At 44.1% G+C, this 18,507-nt stretch overlaps 4 protein-coding genes across 5 annotated transcripts; 2 read left to right on the top strand and 2 right to left on the bottom strand.

The window, feature by feature from the left end:
• Positions 1–664: 664 nt before the first annotated feature.
• On the top strand, positions 665–6,152 carry cfap206 (cilia and flagella associated protein 206). 2 transcript variants are annotated; one of them, XM_084699903.1, is made up of 13 exons: positions 665–794; positions 1,049–1,190; positions 1,342–1,425; positions 1,527–1,617; positions 1,731–1,919; positions 3,285–3,443; positions 3,539–3,753; positions 3,818–3,958; positions 4,063–4,261; positions 4,377–4,517; positions 4,637–4,830; positions 5,605–5,748; positions 5,875–6,152. In XM_084699903.1, exons 2-13 carry the CDS (start codon positions 1,083–1,085, stop codon positions 6,100–6,102), a joined length of 1,893 nt encoding a protein of 630 aa, XP_084556029.1. In that variant the 5' UTR covers positions 665–794; positions 1,049–1,082; the 3' UTR covers positions 6,103–6,152. The 2 variants fall into 2 exon arrangements, with proteins under 2 accessions (XP_084556029.1, XP_084556030.1); XM_084699904.1 differs by having other exon boundaries at positions 667–794; positions 3,839–3,958.
• A 61-nt stretch (positions 6,153–6,213) lies between these two features.
• slc35a1 (solute carrier family 35 member A1) lies at positions 6,214–9,425 on the top strand. Its single transcript, XM_084699906.1, has 9 exons — positions 6,214–6,620; positions 7,045–7,225; positions 7,407–7,566; positions 7,742–7,894; positions 8,020–8,086; positions 8,183–8,359; positions 8,505–8,639; positions 8,773–8,941; positions 8,992–9,425. The coding sequence occupies exons 1-8, from the start codon at positions 6,395–6,397 to the stop codon at positions 8,904–8,906; spliced, it is 1,233 nt and encodes a 410-aa protein (XP_084556032.1). The 5' UTR covers positions 6,214–6,394; the 3' UTR covers positions 8,907–8,941; positions 8,992–9,425.
• A 2-nt stretch (positions 9,426–9,427) lies between these two features.
• Positions 9,428–13,940, bottom strand: rars2 (arginyl-tRNA synthetase 2, mitochondrial). The gene is made up of 20 exons (XM_084699905.1): positions 13,800–13,940; positions 13,634–13,707; positions 13,415–13,517; positions 12,932–13,015; positions 12,714–12,811; positions 12,574–12,629; positions 12,364–12,447; positions 12,176–12,252; positions 11,916–12,074; positions 11,641–11,747; positions 11,397–11,492; positions 11,214–11,274; positions 11,036–11,112; positions 10,815–10,939; positions 10,476–10,543; positions 10,268–10,377; positions 10,088–10,183; positions 9,917–9,991; positions 9,768–9,831; positions 9,428–9,639 (listed from the first exon to the last, which is right to left on the bottom strand). Exons 1-20 carry the CDS (start codon positions 13,833–13,835, stop codon positions 9,553–9,555), a joined length of 1,737 nt encoding a protein of 578 aa, XP_084556031.1. The 5' UTR covers positions 13,836–13,940; the 3' UTR covers positions 9,428–9,552.
• A 559-nt stretch (positions 13,941–14,499) lies between these two features.
• On the bottom strand, positions 14,500–17,256 carry akirin2 (akirin 2). The gene is made up of 5 exons (XM_084699699.1): positions 16,748–17,256; positions 16,003–16,146; positions 15,665–15,814; positions 15,506–15,577; positions 14,500–15,251 (listed from the first exon to the last, which is right to left on the bottom strand). The coding sequence occupies exons 1-5, from the start codon at positions 16,923–16,925 to the stop codon at positions 15,241–15,243; spliced, it is 555 nt and encodes a 184-aa protein (XP_084555825.1). The 5' UTR covers positions 16,926–17,256; the 3' UTR covers positions 14,500–15,240.
• Between the last annotated feature and the right edge of the window lie 1,251 nt (positions 17,257–18,507).

Here is an 18,507-nt window from a genome sequence, read left to right as displayed (position 1 = left end):
TTTTTTTGAAAAATATTAAAGGTTGTTATCTAAAAGCTGAAAGAATATTTTAGAATAAGTTTTGAACGGTTAAAAAAAATATTTTTGAAAATACGTTGTAAAAAGTTAAAAAAAATATTGCATCAAAAGTTTCCATCATTGATGAGAAATTAGGTTTTTTTTTAAAGAAAGTTTTGTACCTTATGGTTGAAAGGTACCTTATGGATGAGACTGAGGGAGTTAGCAATGACGACATGACTGAGAATAGAGACATTCCTGATCACCCATGGCCATACTATGAAGTTACGAATTGTCGGTGTAAAAAAGGGATTCCTGGCAAATGCAATACTAAAACAGGTCAAATCAAATTTATTTGTATAGCCCTTTTTACACGCAAGCATGTCACAGAGGGCTTCACATACGCCCATAGAACTGCCCCTCAACCAACCTAAACCCTCAAGGACGACAAGGAAAAACTCCCAGAAAAACTCCCAACGGGAGAAAAAATGGAAGAAACCTTGGGAGGAGCAATTCAGAGAGGGATCCCCTCCTCCAGAGACGGTTGGCAAGAGAGAGGAGCAGAACACAAGCTAAACATAGTCATACAGTGTCAATGGGTTTTGAAACACCAAAAATCCATTGTTCGGCTTTATAGACGTTGGATGGGACCTGGAAACTCGCTGTTGGCCGTCATGGAGGCTGGTTTCCGGTTGACGACCTGGTCCAGCGTTGGTAGACCGACGACCAGGCAGGTCCTGACAGCTCAGACCCCCCACACCACAAGGGATGTGTGGGGGGGACAGAGAGGAGAACAGGTAGTAGTAATGGCTACCTTTTACTATATGTCACAGCCCACACTTACCACACACCTACACAAAAGTGTAGTCTTTTACCAGAGTATTTTTAAACATGAGAATCTGTACTTCTACAGTACTTGAGTGAAGGATGTGTGTCCTTTGCCATCTCTGCCAGTGACTCAAATTTCTACTTACTGGCTCGTGCAAAACAGCCTCCTTGGCTGCTTTTGTATATGGTAACCAAGGTAACCCGTTGGCGACATGTCTTCCAGCTCTGTGTAACGGCTCGCTGTCTTCAGGCTAAACATGTCTCGTGCTCAGGCAGAAAGCGTGATAAAGAACATCATTAGGGAGATAGCCCAAGAATGTGCTGGAAAAGGGCATGCTGTATCGGAAACATTGGTGGCATTTATGGTAAGAATTTTACTGTAGTTCTAGGTAGGCTAACAGCTAATGTTGCTAGACCTAGCTAACGCTAGTCCCCTTGTTTACTTTCTGTAGGCACCCCTACTGTACAAGTGTAATACTGCACACTGAAGTTCTTATATTTTATCTCTTTACTTAGGTGAAAGCTGTTGTGTTGGACCCAAGAAATCATTTCAACGTTGATCGAACTCTCACCAAGCAAGATGTTAGAAAACTTGTGGAGGTAAGTCAACTAGGGTCAAGTTTTGCCATGTAGGTGGCTTTCGGTATCGTATCGTACAGTACATTTTAGTCATTTTTTTCAGTAATATTTTTTTTTTATAGTTGTGTGTGGACAAACTCATGGACCAGGGAAGCCCTACCCTTGATACTATCAAGATGCAGGTGTATTTTGACATGAATTACACATCTAGAAGTAAGTTGGACCTAAATGTGATTTACGAAATTAATGTTGTTGACTGAGTAATTAATACGTTTCGAAGCCGCTGATGTCATCTTCTGTTTTTCCTGTCTTGGATATTAAACCAGGTGAGTTCATTAACGAGCATCACCGGGTACTTCAGTCCAAGTTGATCCCAGTTAGTCGAGAGATCACCGACAGCAGAGTGAAAACACGGGAGGACCTTGAGGCTCTTTACCGCAAGATCGTCAGCTATGTTCTGCTGCGTTCAGGCCTGGGTTCCCCTACGGACATCAACACGGTCAGAGAGGCCACAGGTAGGTAACCAACAACTCACAAGAACTTTCCCTTGTGCGTAATCAGTCATATTGTGTCTTGTCCATGTGATACAACAAACTGAATTGTAACCACATTAATGTGCCATACTTTATTATGGGGTGTGCCCATGCCAGTGGTGTTGTGATAGTGTTACGCATTTGTATTTTTGTGGAATTCTGACAGTATGTACCTTTTTTCTGTCTGTTTGTTCCTGCCTGCCTGCCTGCCTGCCTGCCTGCCTGCCTGCCTGCCTGCCTGCCTGCCTGCCTGCCTGCCTGCCTGCCTGCCTGCCTGCCTGCCTGCCTGCCTGCCTGCCTGCCTGCCTGCCTGCCTGCCTGCCTGCCTGCCTGCCTGCCTGCCTGCCTGCCTGCCTGCCTGCCTGCCTGCCTGCCTGCCTGCCTGCCTGCCTGCCTGCCTGCCTGCCTGCCTGCCTGCCTGCCTGCCTGCCTGCCTGCCTGCCTGCCTGCCTGCCTGCCTGCCTGCCTGCCTGCCTGCCTGCCTGCCTGCCTGCCTGCCTGCCTGCCTGCCTGCCTGCCTGCCTGCCTGCCTGCCTGCCTGCCTGCCTGCCTGCCTGCCTGCCTGCCTGCCTGCCTGCCTGCCTGCCTGCCTGCCTGCCTGCCTGCCTGCCTGCCTGCCTGCCTGCCTGCCTGCCTGCCTGCCTGCCTGCCTGCCTGCCTGCCTGCCTGCCTGCCTGCCTGCCTGCCTGCCTGCCTGCCTGCCTGCCTGCCTGCCTGCCTGCCTGCCTGCCTGCCTGCCTGCCTGCCTGCCTGCCTGCCTGCCTGCCTGCCTGCCTGCCTGCCTGCCTGCCTGCCTGCCTGCCTGCCTGCCTGCCTGCCTGCCTGCCTGCCTGCCTGCCTGCCTGCCTGCCTGCCTGCCTGCCTGCCTGCCTGCCTGCCTGCCTGCCTGCCTGCCTGCCTGCCTGCCTGCCTGCCTGCCTGCCTGCCTGCCTGCCTGCCTGCCTGCCTGCCTGCCTGCCTGCCTGCCTGCCTGCCTGCCTGCCTGCCTGCCTGCCTGCCTGCCTGCCTGCCTGCCTGCCTGCCTGCCTGCCTGCCTGCCTGCCTGCCTGCCTGCCTGCCTGCCTGCCTGCCTGCCTGCCTGCCTGCCTGCCTGCCTGCCTGCCTGCCTGCCTGCCTGCCTGCCTGCCTGCCTGCCTGCCTGCCTGCCTGCCTGCCTGCCTGCCTGCCTGCCTGCCTGCCTGCCTGCCTGCCTGCCTGCCTGCCTGCCTGCCTGCCTGCCTGCCTGCCTGCCTGCCTGCCTGCCTGCCTGCCTGCCTGCCTGCCTGCCTGCCTGCCTGCCTGCCTGCCTGCCTGCCTGCCTGCCTGCCTGCCTGCCTGCCTGCCTGCCTGCCTGCCTGCGCCTTACAGCTGCTTTGCAGAGCGTATTTCCTCAGTCAGAGCTGGGAACCTTCTTGTCCCTGATCAAGAAAGACAAAGAGCAGCAGCTTAACGAGCTCAGCATGATTGTGACGGGCATCCGCCTCTTTAACAAAGACAGCAAGAAGGGAGGAGAGGGCATCGAAGACTGTGAGTTATCAAGGATGTCTGATATAACATCAATTCATAAGACCTACTGTGTTTTGTCCTCACTATATTTTTTTCCCCTCTATGTTTCTGTTTAGTGCCTGCAATTCTGAATGTATCCATACCTGCTGCTAGTAAAGACATAGAATGGGAACAGGAGCTTTCCCAGAACTTGGCTTGGCAATACACTGCCATCCTAGAGAAACTGCTGGACTCAGACGTAGAGGCCAGAGACTGCATGGTGCTCCTGGAACAGCTCAAGCAGGCTCTCTACAATGTTCGACAGCATGAATCTTTCCTGAAAATTATTTTGGTGAGTTACACGTTAACAATTTGGCTTTGTGGGCGGGAGAATCGTCACATGAACTCAGATGAAGATGTTACTGTTTCTACACCAGTCAGATGTAATTCTATGTGCCAAGAAAGTTGAGGCCTTGCAAAACGACCTGGCAACATGCATGAAGCTGTTGAGGGAAACTGTGCATTCAAAAACTGCTGTACCTACTGCACACGTTTTTGTAAGTATCTTGTGTTTTCTCATATAAGTCACGTTTATTCTAAGAAATGTACAGTGTGTCATTGGTTTGTGACTGAGCTTGTGTAAAATGCCTACTCTTCTCAGCCTCATTTCACAGCTCTGGCACAGTACTGGTCAGGACTTCAGGATGAGATGGTTCTGTTAAGCATCCTGGGAAACCTTCTGATCAACCTTCAACCCTTCCTCATCGCTCAGTCTCGGATGTTCTCTGATGTTCAGTTGGAAAGCTTATTAGAGGGGTCGGAGGTCAAGAGTGATGAGCAGAGAATGAAAGAGTCCTCAGGTACACTGCTGTTTCTCCGATGTAACAGCTTCGATTGTTGTATTTGTTACTTTTTAGACATAATGTACTCCATTTGTTCATTCATTATTTGTTCAATGTGATTGTTCCCTTACAGAAAACCGCGTTGATCCCAGTGCAAATAGGAGATATGAATGGATCTTCCCTGAGACAACTGCAAACTTTGACGAATTGCCAATTCAGTACAAAGGAATCTGTGGTTATATGCTTGTAGAGAAGAACGGGATTTTACTACCAGGTGTGAACGTTTGATTTATATTGTAAACACTATTTTTTCAAAATATGTTGTTATTTTAGTGATGGTCTCAGTGCAAAGCAAAATATTTGTTGTCTAAGTAAATCTTTCTCTATTTGCAGGAAACCCAAGCATTGGAGTTCTGAAACACAGAGAGAAATACTATGTGTTCAGCTCTAGAGACGCAGCCTTGTGTTTTGCATCAAAGGCAGATGAATACATCGTCCAAGTAGCAGAGAAAGCCAAATGTGCACCTGAGTTGATTCAACTCCTCGAACTCCATCAGCAATTTTCTTCAGTCTCTCCCTATTCCAAGGTTTAGTATTGTAGCTCAAGTATTCTTTACCTTCAAAGTTATATATTCTAAAGCATGGGTGTCGTTCGACCCTTTTTACTGGGGCACGTGCCCCAGTATAAATTTGCTGTGCCCCAGTAAAATCTAAAGTTTGAGTTTTAACAATTTACTTCATTAGTCAGTGCATTAATTTAGATTGATAATCCCGGAAAAATGTACACAGTAACCCAATCAACACCGGGGGGGTATTCCAGAAAGCAGGTTATGCAACATAACTGGGTAAGTTTGCGGGTAAATGTTGCGCTGGGTTTCAGTTGGGGAGAATTTACCCTGGTACGTCACATGACCTGCTTTCTGGAATACCCCCCAGGTGTCGGACTCAGCACACAAGTCAGAATTGAGGTAGGATAAGAAATCATTACAAAACTAAAGATAGTTTGTAAATGATAGGCCTACCGATCATCTTATTTTGACTAAAAAATAAAAACAATATTACGTGAAGCTCAAAAAAGCAGTATTTGCCCTCAAATGAATGCAACAAAAATTAGAGCGCTCACATTAGCTATTTATGTCCCTGCCAAAGCTGATATTAAACTTGCGTCGCTGAACTGTTGAATACAGGATTGAGCAAGGTTAGCCTAGTGGTGCATTGAGCGCAGCAAGCTTGAAAAAAAAAAAAAAGGGATATGAATTAGGGGCCTGTGCCCCAGTAGAGGTTTATGTCTAACAACGCCTCTGTTCTAAAGTAAAGCATTTCTTTAAAATGACAATAAGAATGATATGTTTTGTCTACAGATGCAGTCAGGGGATAGACTTCTGGTGAAGCCCATCACTAAATGTGACAGCTGTACACAGACTGACACTCATCTGTTGGAGACTAACATTGTCGAATCTTACGAGTGGAATGAGTGGGAACTCAGAAGAAAAGCCATCAAAATGGTCAGTGATTATTCTTTTCTTTTTTTTGGCACTGGTAATAATGCATGTCATTTTTTCTAACCATTATTCATCGAATAATTAGGGATACATTGATCATTTAGTTACTATTACACTTTGTCTCAACAGGCTAATCTTCGGAGTAGAGTTACCCATTCCATGCAGACTAATCTGAGCCACATGAGAAGAGACAACGTCACCCAAACATATCTGCTCAAAGATGTAACATGCCAGAGCAGGAAAGATGGCACGAGTAACATACCTAAGCCTCAGGTGTACCTTGCTGGTCTTCGAGGAGAAAAAAACAAGACCACACACATGATAAAGACCAACTTAACCAGATCTATCGATGAATAGATTCATAGTTTTTTGTCTGTCTTCACGTAATAAAGACACATTTTTACCGATGTCAGTTCTAGTCAATGTTATGATGGTCTGTTTCTATCCAAACCTTTGCCTGGTTACCACCAGGTGCGGGCTCATCATGGTCTGCTAGTGAAAGAGAGGCAGTTTAATCAAATTAGCAGTTTTACCAAACATTGGGGTGGTGTGACGAGGCTGATACCGTAGCTGGAGAAAATTGACTGGGAGGGGGCAGAGCTGATTTTGTGGGAGGAAAGAGCTCACACGCATTCGCAACACGATATTCATGAAGGCGTTGCTAGTGGGTTGTCCTCTCCACTGTATGGTTGCTATTAGCTTGCTGGCTAGTTTGCTCCCCCCGACGAGACATGGAGGTGACTCATTCGGTATAACATACGAGACTAGGTGTCATATCCGTTATATATTGAACTTGAAACCAACCTTAGGTCAGCAGTTGAATTCAACCAACTCCACAACCACTCTTAAGTGGTTCATCATGGGCATGGCTAACGGTAAGAATATTGGCAAACAAATGCTAGCCATCTTAGCTAACTTTAGCTGGCAACATCTGCACGAAATAGTCTGTGGTTTAGCGTTACGTATATGGCTTGCTATAAATATTCTCTCTAATAACGTTGAGATAATGAACACTAGGTTAGTGAACAAAAGGCCCGCTAGAGAATTTACATGGGGTATGTCTTAGTCAAATCAACCAGGGCCGTATTTACCATTGCAGTGGATCTGTCAATTGACCTGGTACTGACAACAGCAAATTCGTCTGGAAACATGGGCAGTTAGCTAATTTACCATGGGCGGACTGACTAGTTAGTTTGCTACGTAAAGGTACCTTGTACTCATACCAAGTACCATGCCAAGTAGTTAAGTGAGGTAAATTGTGTTTTATGCCATCTTAAAATGCGCGTCTTCTCTCTGCAGAGCCGGTGAGTGTGGCGTTCAAGCTGTACTGCCTGTCGGTAATGACACTGGTGGCAGCAACTTACACAGTTGCCTTAAGATACACAAGAACTATTACATCAACAGAGATGTACTTTTCCACAACAGCAGTATGCATTACGGAAGTGATGAAATTGTTCCTGAGCCTAGGGATGTTGGCCAAGTGAGTGAAGCTTACTATCTTTTCACAATGTTTAAATTTTTCCTATGTGGGATTGGACAGATCCATTAATAGGACTTGTACGTTTCTGACAATATAGAGTGCAGTCTCCTAGCTAAGTATTGTCTGTGAAAGTCCTGGTTGGATTGTGTACTGCAGTCAAACTGTATTTCCCCCCTCACAGAGAGACTGGAACCTTGGGCAGGATGAAGACCTCACTGGTGGAGCATGTACTTCAAAGTCCCAGAGAGCTTCTGAAGCTGAGTGTTCCCTCTGTGGTGTATGCCATTCAGAACAACATGGCCTTCATTGCCCTGAGTAACCTAGATGCAGCTGTGTATCAGGTAACCCCGTTCTCCAGCACTGAACTCGCTTATTTGTTCTCTGCCAGTTGCCCCGCTCATAATCAATCAACTTTACTTATATAGCACATTGAAAACACAATAGGGGAAACCAAAGTGCTTTACATTGATACATAAAAATACATAGAATAAATATATAATCTCCTCCTCCATCTAGGTGACATATCAGCTGAAGATCCCGTGCACAGCCCTGTGCACGGTGCTGATGTTGAACCGCTCCCTTAGCAGGCTGCAGTGGTTCTCTGTCTTCATGCTCTGTGGAGGGGTCACCTTGGTCCAGTGGAAGCCCGCCGAGGCTACCAAAGTCCAGGTAGTGTAGTAGTCTGAGATGAGTCGACCGGGAATGGACAAACACTTGGACTTGGTTGTTTACTTGTAGCTTGTGAATAGTGTGCAAGAGACAACTAAGACAGACCTGTGTTCTTAACTCCTCAGATCGAGCAAAACCCTTTCCTGGGGTTTATAGCAATTGCGGTTGCCGTAATCTGCTCTGGGTTTGCAGGTAATGCAGAATACATGCCATGTATATGAGTATGACTGGTTTTATTTTATTTTTAGACTCCCTTAAGAATGTGTTTTTCTTTTGTCGTTAAAAAAGGGGTGTATTTTGAGAAGGTCCTGAAGAGCTCTGACACATCCCTCTGGGTGAGGAACATCCAGATGTACCTGTCGGGCATCGTGGTCACCCTGGCTGGCGTGTACCTGGCAGATGGGGCCCAGGTCATGGAGAAAGGCTTCTTCTTCGGCTATACCCCCTGGGTATGCTTCGTTGTCTGTGAGTCAAATTCCACACTTCAAACCTTTTACACAATTCAGATGTATTTGTTTTTCTAGAACGCCTGTGTTTCCCCTTAACAGTGTAGTTGTGACCTGTGTGGAAGTGCTGTGCGTTGATGCTGTTTTGTGATTGTTCCCAACAGTGCTGGCAAGTGTGGGTGGTCTGTACACGTCTGTGGTGGTGAAGTACACCGACAACATCATGAAGGGCTTCTCTGCTGCGGCTGCCATTGTCCTCTCCACTGTAGCGTCTGTCACCCTGTTTGGGCTGCAAATAAGTAAGTCAGTCAGACACTGCCCATCAATGCCTTTAATGCCTTCTTAATGGACCTTGCGGTCTACATAGTCTCCAGGAGTACTTGATTGCACACAGATGCTGAGTAGGATTTTTCCCAATTCTTTTTCTTGCAGCTGTTACTTTTGCCACTGGAGCCATGCTAGTGTGTGTGTCGATATACCTGTATGGACTCCCCAAGCAGGACACCTCCAGGATTCCAAAGGCGGACACGGATACGGAGTCCCGACAAAAACTGATAACTGTGTGAGCGTAGAGCCTGGAGCTTATCAACACTGTAGCTGCCTGATAACTGTGTGAGCGTAGAGCCTGGAGCTTATCAACACTGTAGCTGCTCAGAGTCACTCCACAGGCCTCTGTACATCAGGATGCCGCTTCCACGGGTCATGACAAGTTTGGTTAATCATTATATCAGCGATGCTGGAGCATTATCAAGGGAATGGACTTTCAGCACACAGGTGATTTGTGTCTGCATTATCCTTGATGAATATGGAGCAGAGGCGCAAATTATAGTACAAGATCAGAAGTATTTCATTCCCCTCTTGCTTTTTACTGAGGGAATGCAGTTTTCTTATAAACCTTATGAACCACTGTGTCGGGCAGTGATGAATCTTCTAGACGATATGCATGTACTGTTAAACATGTTTGATAATGTCCTTGCAGCAACACAATTCTGTGATTAGTATGTTTGTATGGTGTGTTTTTGTCTGTACATGAATGAACTGAATAGAAACAAAAGGAATTTATATAAGACTGTAAATGACACATATCCATGGAAAATGTGGTCTATTTATTGAACATGATCATGTTTGGTTAAAATAAGGCTCTTTACATGTATTTACATTACACAACAGAGACAACTTGCACACAGAGTTGTTTGTACACTTCAATCTTAGCTACATTTTCTTCACCGGTGTGATACCCAGGATCCTCATCCCCCTGGCCAGCACAGAGCAGATCCCGCTAAACAGCCTCAACCTTGCCTGGAAAAGAAACATTTGAGCCATTTCCATGTTTGCAACATTTTACTGCTCTTTCCGCAGCGATCAGTTCTACTTAGAGCCAAATATTTGGATTGTAAATATGTTATGACCAAGGTGTGGCTTGTTACCTGGGCAACATTTTGAGTTCTTTCCCCCACCTGAAGCTCCCTATGAGCAGAGCCGGCCAGGTGACTGAGGGAGCGAATGTGGATTTAATTCACAACATCATTCAGACTAAGCCAGGGCTTTCAAACAAACTCCACCTTCTAGTACTTACCATAGTGTCAGGAGAAAGTTGACAACATGTTTGGGCTGCAGATCCTGTGAAGCCTGGTATAGAACCTCGTCATAGCTGGAAGCACATACAAATCCTGTTGCATTATGGGATCACACCAAACACAGCAGTTGTATGTGCTTATGTATTAGGAAACACAATGTGCTTGTGTACCGAAGGAGGTGCTGGAACACTGCGATGCTCCTGGGCTCCAGTAGAAGGGACGGGTCACAGGCACCTCCGGCTCCATCTCCATACCGCTGAATCAAACTGGAAAGACAAAAGGCTTTTTCCCACCCTTTACATACAGTTCATAATGATAGCTATTGGAGATGAGAGATAGTGACCACCCACCTGCAAAGGCGTGCGTGAGTGTACTGGAGGAACACCCCAGTGTCACCGTGCGCTTGAAGCATCCTGTCCCAGTCAAATGTATAATCTGATGTCAGGGGTCCTTTAAAGTCCTGAGAAGACAGAATTATTGACCTATCATCTGTTAGCTAATCATTAGAACATGGACAATCATGGATGGTGTAAATAGGCTTCCCTGCAGTGTGATTACCTGAACTATAAGAGCACTTATCCCCACTTTTTCAGCTGTATTCTCTGGATCGTCCAGTTGCTTGGTGGCTGTGGGCAACATTTGGAAGTTTTAATCTTCCACACACCATTTCAAGGGTTGCTATACATCCCTATCACTAAACGAAGTTTCCCAGCCCTGGTTCTCAGGACCCCCCGCCCTGCACGTTTTAGATGTTTCCTGCTCCAGCACACCTGATTCAAACTAATGGGCCGTTGAATCAGGTGTGTTGGGAGCAGGGAAACGTCTAGAACATGCGGGGCAGGTGAACCCCTAGGACCAGGGTTGGGAAAAGCTGCTGTACACATGTGATGTTCTCACTCTTGGATTGGCTCATGTTCTTCAGCATCCTGGCCCGGGCCTCATCCAGCACATCATCCAGGAACACGACTTCTCCACGCCTCGTTTTCATCCCCTGCACCAGGCCGAACCCCACGTGGCGACACCTGCCCCCGCCAGGGAAAAAGACATCCTGTGTGAGGCTTACAGTATTCAATACAGATGTCTGTAAGAGATTACAGGTTATGTGTGGAATTCTGTACCTCTCAGCCCATGGGTGCCCCATAGTCGATAGGATCTGGAACAGCTGCTGGAAATGTGTTCCTTGGCTTTTGTCTGTCTTGAGAGATATCAGTGTTCCAGGTGAGCATGCCTGTCCAATTACTATTCAGTATTTTATTTTTTAAGGTTTGAGCAGATCAATTGTGTCATCATCCTTACCACATATATCATCTCATCAAAGTTATACTTTTCTTTTCGATTTATGGCTGCAGCAATATCTCTAAAAGTGAAGAACATAAGAGGTAATTAACGGACACGCTTTCCAATGAATCTCACAATATTTCAAACAATGATTTTCCAGTAATACCAGCTGAGCAGAGCTAGTTAGCAGGCATTGCTGACCTGGTGATATAGAGAGAAGTCCCGTCACTGCGAAGGACAGTCGCATATCTGGACATGTCTCCAGATGGGGAGAGATCCACCACATTCGTACCTCTCCTATCAGTAGGAGAAAGAAACACCAGGACACAGGTCTTATCACACAGCCCTTGATCAAACACACAGACATACTGGGTCGAGCTCCCTGCTATTGACCTAGGTCTGTGTACACCATGTTTATGCTGATAATGCTGTCTTTATGACATACTCAGTAGTTTTCAACAGGCCTCGGGTCTGGAGCTGCTGCACTACCTCCTGGGCTTGTTCCTGATGAAAAGACTCCCCAGAGTAGACGTCAAACTGGACCCCAAGACGCTGTTGGCCAAGTCATCACACCCAACATTCATCTAACATCTGTTTGTTTTACAAACCAGGGTGCGCTTCAGTTACCAGCACTGTTGACATATAAACGTTTAACAATGTATGTTTGCGCTAGGAAACTTGTATCCAGAGCTTGTTGGTGACCAATCAGTGAGTCGGTACCTTGTACACCTTCTGGTACTCCTCCACTGTGATCTCTCTGAACTGTTGCCATAGTGACAAGGCCTGGTGCTCGTGTTTTTCCAGCTGCCTGAAAAATGTTCTGGCAGCTTGGGATATGTCATCACAGGTTTCCGCTTCTCTGTTCACCTGAACATAGACCTAGAGCCAACACAACTCGTCTTTAAAAGGAGCAAGCAAACCAGGAGTTTACACTAACCTTCATGAACAATACTTTATAAAAAAAGTGGATATAAACTTACGTCAAAAAGGTGCTGTAGGGGATTCTTTTTCAATTGTTCCTGACAACCAAAACGCTGATATCCAACACCTAGCATTCCTGAAATCCAAGGGCAAGAATGATTCCTGAAACCCAGGAACTCAACAGACTCAGAAATCGACAGAATCAGAATCTTGAAGATGTAGGGTTACTCATGTTTTCATAACTCACCAAACTGCATGCCCCAGTCTCCTAGGTAGTTCACTCTTATAACATCATTTCCCAATGATGCTTTTAGATTGGCAATGAAATTACCTAAAAAGAAGACAAAATGACAGTTACAAAATGTAAAATTCCTAAACCTCTGCCTGTATCTTTTCTGCCCCCTGGTGACTTGTGTGACTGGTGAAAATAATAATTCAACGTTATTATAAATCTCACCAATCATTGTAGAACGCAGATGACCCGCATGAAACTTTTTTGCTATATTTGGAGAACTGCACAAGTGTAGGAGGTTAATGTGACACAGAATTCAGAAATACAAATCTAGATTTTTAAATTCTACATTTTTAAGCCCTTACCTAAATTCCACCAATGTTGTTCCTCTTTCAAGGCTAGCAAAAAGTTCACTTTTTGCACCAAACGTAAAATCTCTCTCTCCCAACTGCTGTAATATTTTCTGTGGGTAATTTTTTTTGAAGGAATTCAATTTCACATTTTACAAATGCAAGTAGATAACACAAACTACAACAGAGAGACAAACTACTGGTGTTAATGTTAAGTTAAAAGATTTGTTCACCTCTACCAGGACTTTCCGCCTGAGTTTAAAGTTGATTACTCCACATCCAGCAGATATGTCTTCCACAACACTGTCTTTCTCCAACTAATGGAAAACACATCGTGCTTGAAAATATGTCAAAGAAATTGAGGCAAGCACACTCAATGAATTTCAATGTTATATTGTTATGACTGCAGGTGCTCAATGATAACATGACCCGCCCATCAGAGATGGGGAAGTAACAAAGTACAAATACTTAGTTACTGTACTTTAGTAGATCTTTCTGGTATCAGTACTTCCCTATTTTTCTGACAACCTTTTCCTAAAACACTCAAACAGGTAGTAATAATGATTTCTTTTTACGTCCGAGCCTAAACTTCTTTATTAAAACTTGGGTGAAAAGTGTAGCCAGTACTTTTACCAGATTTTTTTTTTTTAAACATGAGTATCTGTAATTTAACCTGAGTGACGGATGTGTGTACTTTTGTAATGTCTGCCACCCACCTCTTTGGCCAGGGCCTCTGTCTGTGACTGGATGTCTCCTTTGGGTGAGATGACTCCATTCTTTACTAAGGTGCTCACCGAGAGCCTGAAATCTGGAGACAAACTGAGGACCGGGTTCAAGTACCAAATTAAAACCAACACAGACAATGCAGCCAACAGACTGTGTGACAACGGTGCAGCAAGATAAACACCGAAGACACACACATACACACACTTAACTGTTTCTTTGAAACTGGAACTGCAGAGAGAGCTCCTATGAATACTTCTTCGGACTGTCCCAAAATCCTTGACAGCTAAAGAGTGAAAAATGAAATACCCTTTTAGCTTTTCGTGTCATGAAAATTCGTGTCACTACCCACCACGACGAGACAGACAAACATTTTACCTTCGATGCAATACTCCTTCTAAAGAAAGACGCCATACGCTCACATTGACATCAAAGTTGCATGATCATAAACTCTATTGGATTATACAATGATGTTTAATACATTCTGTCATGCTGGCTGTTGATGACATTCAGCACACTTCCTTCTTGATTGACCTATGAACTCTTACGTATCATCCAATTGAATTACAAGCTGCTGAATACGTCATATGCGGGTTATGTTTTTTTTGTTTTTGAATGCAAGTTAACATAACAAGAGAAAGGTTTGTAGTGTAAATTGCACGATTTACACGTTGATTGAAATACTTACAGTATTTAGTTATCAGTAAGAGAATATGTATGTGCGGGTTGTCTCGATAATACCCAACGTCGCCGCGCGGCGTCGTCGTCTGTTTATTGGTGAACGTGTGGTTCATTGCAATGCTTTCGACAAGCAGCGTTTAATGAGTGCCTGGTCTTCTTACGTCTTAAGCTTACCTTAAGTTGCCATGAACGACTCATCACTTTCTGTGATGGTTTACTACACACTGAGCCACAAACGTAACTCATACCTCCCTATTTACATTTTAAGGAAGCCATTTGCAGTGTTGATATTGTAGTCCTTCACTTATATAGTTTATTCAAACAAATGTTTACAATACATTGACATGCTTCTATTCATGGGCATAAAGGCATGTTTAACAAATAATGAAACTTGACCTTTGAATTGAAACTTTTATTTGTTTTCTTTTCCCAACCAATGCCCCATTAACTACATACTCGATAAAATGAACAGAATAAACATGAGCAAAACATTAAGAATAATTCAATTGCGATTAAAAGGTAATTAAAACTGGAGACATGTCAAACCCCAAATACACAATGTACACAAGGCATTTACCAGTGCAACCCACACATTGCTGATAAGAGCCATGGTGTCCTACTCCTGGAAACCAGTCCAGAGGCTTCCTGTGTGTCATTGTATCATCTCTTACTCTAATCGAGTGATCCTTCCCTTCTTACAGACAATCTTAGAGATACAGGTTCATTTGTAGAGATTATATCAACCCTGCAGCAGAGCAATATATTACTGGGAAAACTTTAAAATGTATGGTGGCAAAGATGGAAATGGCTAGTCACTTTGTAAGTGGCATCAAGAAGAAGCCAAATAAATATCACGTCAGAAATGAAAAACACAGGAGGCCACTGGTAAAGTAGTAGGTTGCAGAGGTCCATGTAGGTACAGATGCCATGAAGCCCTCCAAACACCCGTTGAAAGGAGAACATGGTTGTCACTGGCAGAAGCTTGAGGCAGCTTGTGCCCCCAAACAGGAGATATGGCACAGCTACAAGTCCAATAGACCCACTGAGCCTCTGGAGACAAGGTTTTACAGGAATCAGACGGGGGGAGCTTGCAGCAATACGATGGGAAACGGGTATTCCACAAAGAATCAAGTCTGGCTCAGGAAACATCTGTGGGAGGAAAGAAATGACCAGCATTAAAAGGCAGTGTAGGTAATGTTGAGAAGCAATATGATATATGCCAAGTGTTAAGTTCCCAGTACGTACATACCCAGCCTTTAGCTATGAAATGGTGCAACAAAATGAGTTCTAAGGAATGTGGCCAATACACTGACAAGTGATTAGAGAGTTAAAACTAATGATCACAGAGGGCAGATTGCACATTTCAGAGGAATGCAAGATGTCTACTAACAGCCAACACTTACAGCTAGCAGGTTGTTCTCCAAATCGACGCATGAGCTGGTCATGAGTGAACTTGACAAAGGCATCGTATTGCTCTGTAGGAAAACAAAATAGGAAATTAGATACAGGAAATGTATTGCGTCTTGACAAAAAGGATTAGATTTTTGAGACTTTTAACTCACCCGCAAGTTTGGTCGTCAAAATGTCATCATATTCTTCCCTTATTTTCTCCTCGCGCTCTTTCAGTAGGCGTTCACAGATCATCCCCACCTGCCTCAGGGTGAACAAGGGCTGCTCTTTCCTGGTTGGAGATGAAGAGCCTGAAGAAGTACCTGCACGAACAACAAGAGTCACTCAACAAGAACACCTCAACAGTCAACAGTATCATCATAGGTTGACAGAATCCTAAACAAGACAAACAGCACACATGGAAACCATGCTTTGTAAGGTGTTAACATATTTGCTTTTCGCAACAACTGACATGTCTTGGCATCGTGCTGTGCCTGAAATGCCAGTGTACCTGGCAGAGTGGATCCACTCAGAAGAGAGTTATGAGGCTGGGAGTCCAGTGGACAACATCCCTCTGTCTGCTGAGAGCTGCTCTCCAGGTGTCTTCGCTTCTGCATTCGCTTGTATTCTTGCTTGATGTTGTGAAGGATTTGCTCTGAAAATTTGAGAAATAACAGATGTAAATTGATCATTCCCTCTAACAACGACTGACAAATAAACGTCTGACAGTGTCAAACACAGGACAATGAGTCTGACCTGTGAAACTGTTGGAATACAAACATTCCCCTTATTCAAAAAACGGAAACGATGCCATTTTGGAACAACTCTTTCGATATCTCCAAGGTGCAAAATGTTTTTCAAGGACTACTTCAGTGTAACTGAAGCAGGCTCCCTGCTGCTAGCTGAAGCAGCAAACCCACCAACCCCACCCGACTGTTCCTCTTCAGTCATTTGAGACAGCTACAGGGAGTGCCATTCTAGTGCAAGTTAGTCGCTTGAGTCCCATCTAACGTTCAATCATTAGACACATTATACAGCCTTCTAGCTATTAGGTTTAGGCGTCTGTTTATATACCAACTTTACTTTTCCAAAAGGTTTATTATATTCTCTTGAGTAGGCTACGTAGATGTAATGAAACAATATTAGCTACTGTCATGACGTGAGACAATGCTGATCGTAACAAAATGCAACGCCACCAACGCTAAGGACACAAAGCAACGTTGCTAGATGGTCGAACAAAATGTTATATTACTTACCGGCTGTAAGTCTAGATGATACTTCTCCAAATGGTGAAGGTTCCATACGCAGATATTTTTGTGGTGATGAAGTGGAGGCGGTTGTAGACATCGGGGCGCATCGCCTTCTTTTAGGAGACGCCGGATTCATCAATGGATCGAAATCCATAGTCCTTTTTAAAGTAGCCCCACAAGCCATTCCTATAATAACCGAATATCGGTCTGAAAATTTGTGAAGATGTAGCTAGTTCTTAGTACAACCAGAACTGTCCCTTTGATCGGGGCCCTCCACTGGCTTTCTTTTCACAGACTATTCTCACGGGAAGATTTTGGTCGGAAATAAAAGGCTTTGTTCTTTGACTCTTGTGACTTCTTTTCATTCAAAATAACGACGATACGAACAATAAATGTTCACTGTTCTTCTCTGAACGGGTCCAGACGTTTTGGATATCTCACAAAATCAGATGATAGCGGATTTCACACTGGTACACACCGTCGGCGTCGTCAACACTTCTTTATTCTTTCTATATGGAAACCAACATGGCGTCAAAACAACGCAAATCTACTCCCAGGAGCCAGTGAGCATGCGCACAATTATTGATCCCGACGGTACTTGTAGTCTCTTTTGGTGGTTGTTTCCTCTCGCTTTTAGCAAAGGTTGTCTGTTTTGCACTACAATCCCCAGACAAACAAGATTTTTTCAAACACCCTCTCAATTTAAATGTCCCACGTTTGAAAATAATTACAAGAATTTGAAAAAAGCCATTTGGTTTCAGCCAGGTGGGAAACAAAAACTGCATTTGAAGTATGTTAGGCCGTATTCTACTTAGGGTATGGTAGGCCAATGCCATGTGTTTATAAAGGAAGCGACTTCTTACCGGTCGTGTTCGCTCTTATTAAGTTTGTAGGCTACATCTGTTGCACATTATTTAGAACCCGATTGCCTGCTTTATTACTCAATCTGGGATAATAAGGATTCTTTGTTCTTTCTTCAAATCGGACTAGATTACTTGTTATATAGTATGCAGCATGTTTAATTTACACCGCAATAATAAGTAGCCTAATAAAATGATAGATACATCAATTAAATTCTTAGACTACATTAGATAGTTTTAGTTGGTCCAAAATGTATGCTTTTGAATTAGGCTAGTCGGACCACCACTACTCATATAATCATTAGGGGACACAAACTGTTTAGTCTTACTTTTGAAGGAACGCTGGGTGTGCAAGTTTGTCCCTGTTTTGGATATTTAGATTGCAAGTGTAAATGTAAAATATGTCACAGTTTCTTGTTTTTAGTTGTGGCTTATGCAGTATTATTTACCAGTCATTAAATCCACAACATGAACCAGCTTTGACTTTATTAAAAGCTTGGGAACAGTACATTGCGATACCAAAAACACGTTTCATGTCATGTTTTTTTTCACAAATTTCTGAGAGGCCACCACAGTACAGAAGCCACTTGACAGATGATTTGATCTTCAACACTCAACACTACAAAAGCCAGCAAAGCGCACTGGTTAACAGCTGTCTGAATAGTTTTAACACCGATAAATGTCTAGAACAATTGTGCTAACTGAGTGATCTTTCTTTATTAAAAGTCCTACATAGTGTAATTGAAAATGACATTTTCATCAACAATTTTTAAGAGGATAAGGTTTCCATACAATCCATACACAATATAAGATCCATTGTAACTGTCAGAATGTCAATTCCACCTTCCATTCTAAACAGGTTTATCATTAGAACAGAAACTAATGTTTACCTGGCCCTCTCTATCC

This window comes from Hypomesus nipponensis, chromosome 6, assembly GCF_054491055.1.
Source record: "Hypomesus nipponensis isolate SF chromosome 6, ASM5449105v1, whole genome shotgun sequence".
Lineage (NCBI taxonomy): Eukaryota > Metazoa > Chordata > Actinopteri > Osmeriformes > Osmeridae > Hypomesus > Hypomesus nipponensis.
Note: the sequence above shows the minus strand (reverse complement) of the source record. Positions and strands in the feature narration are given on the sequence as shown.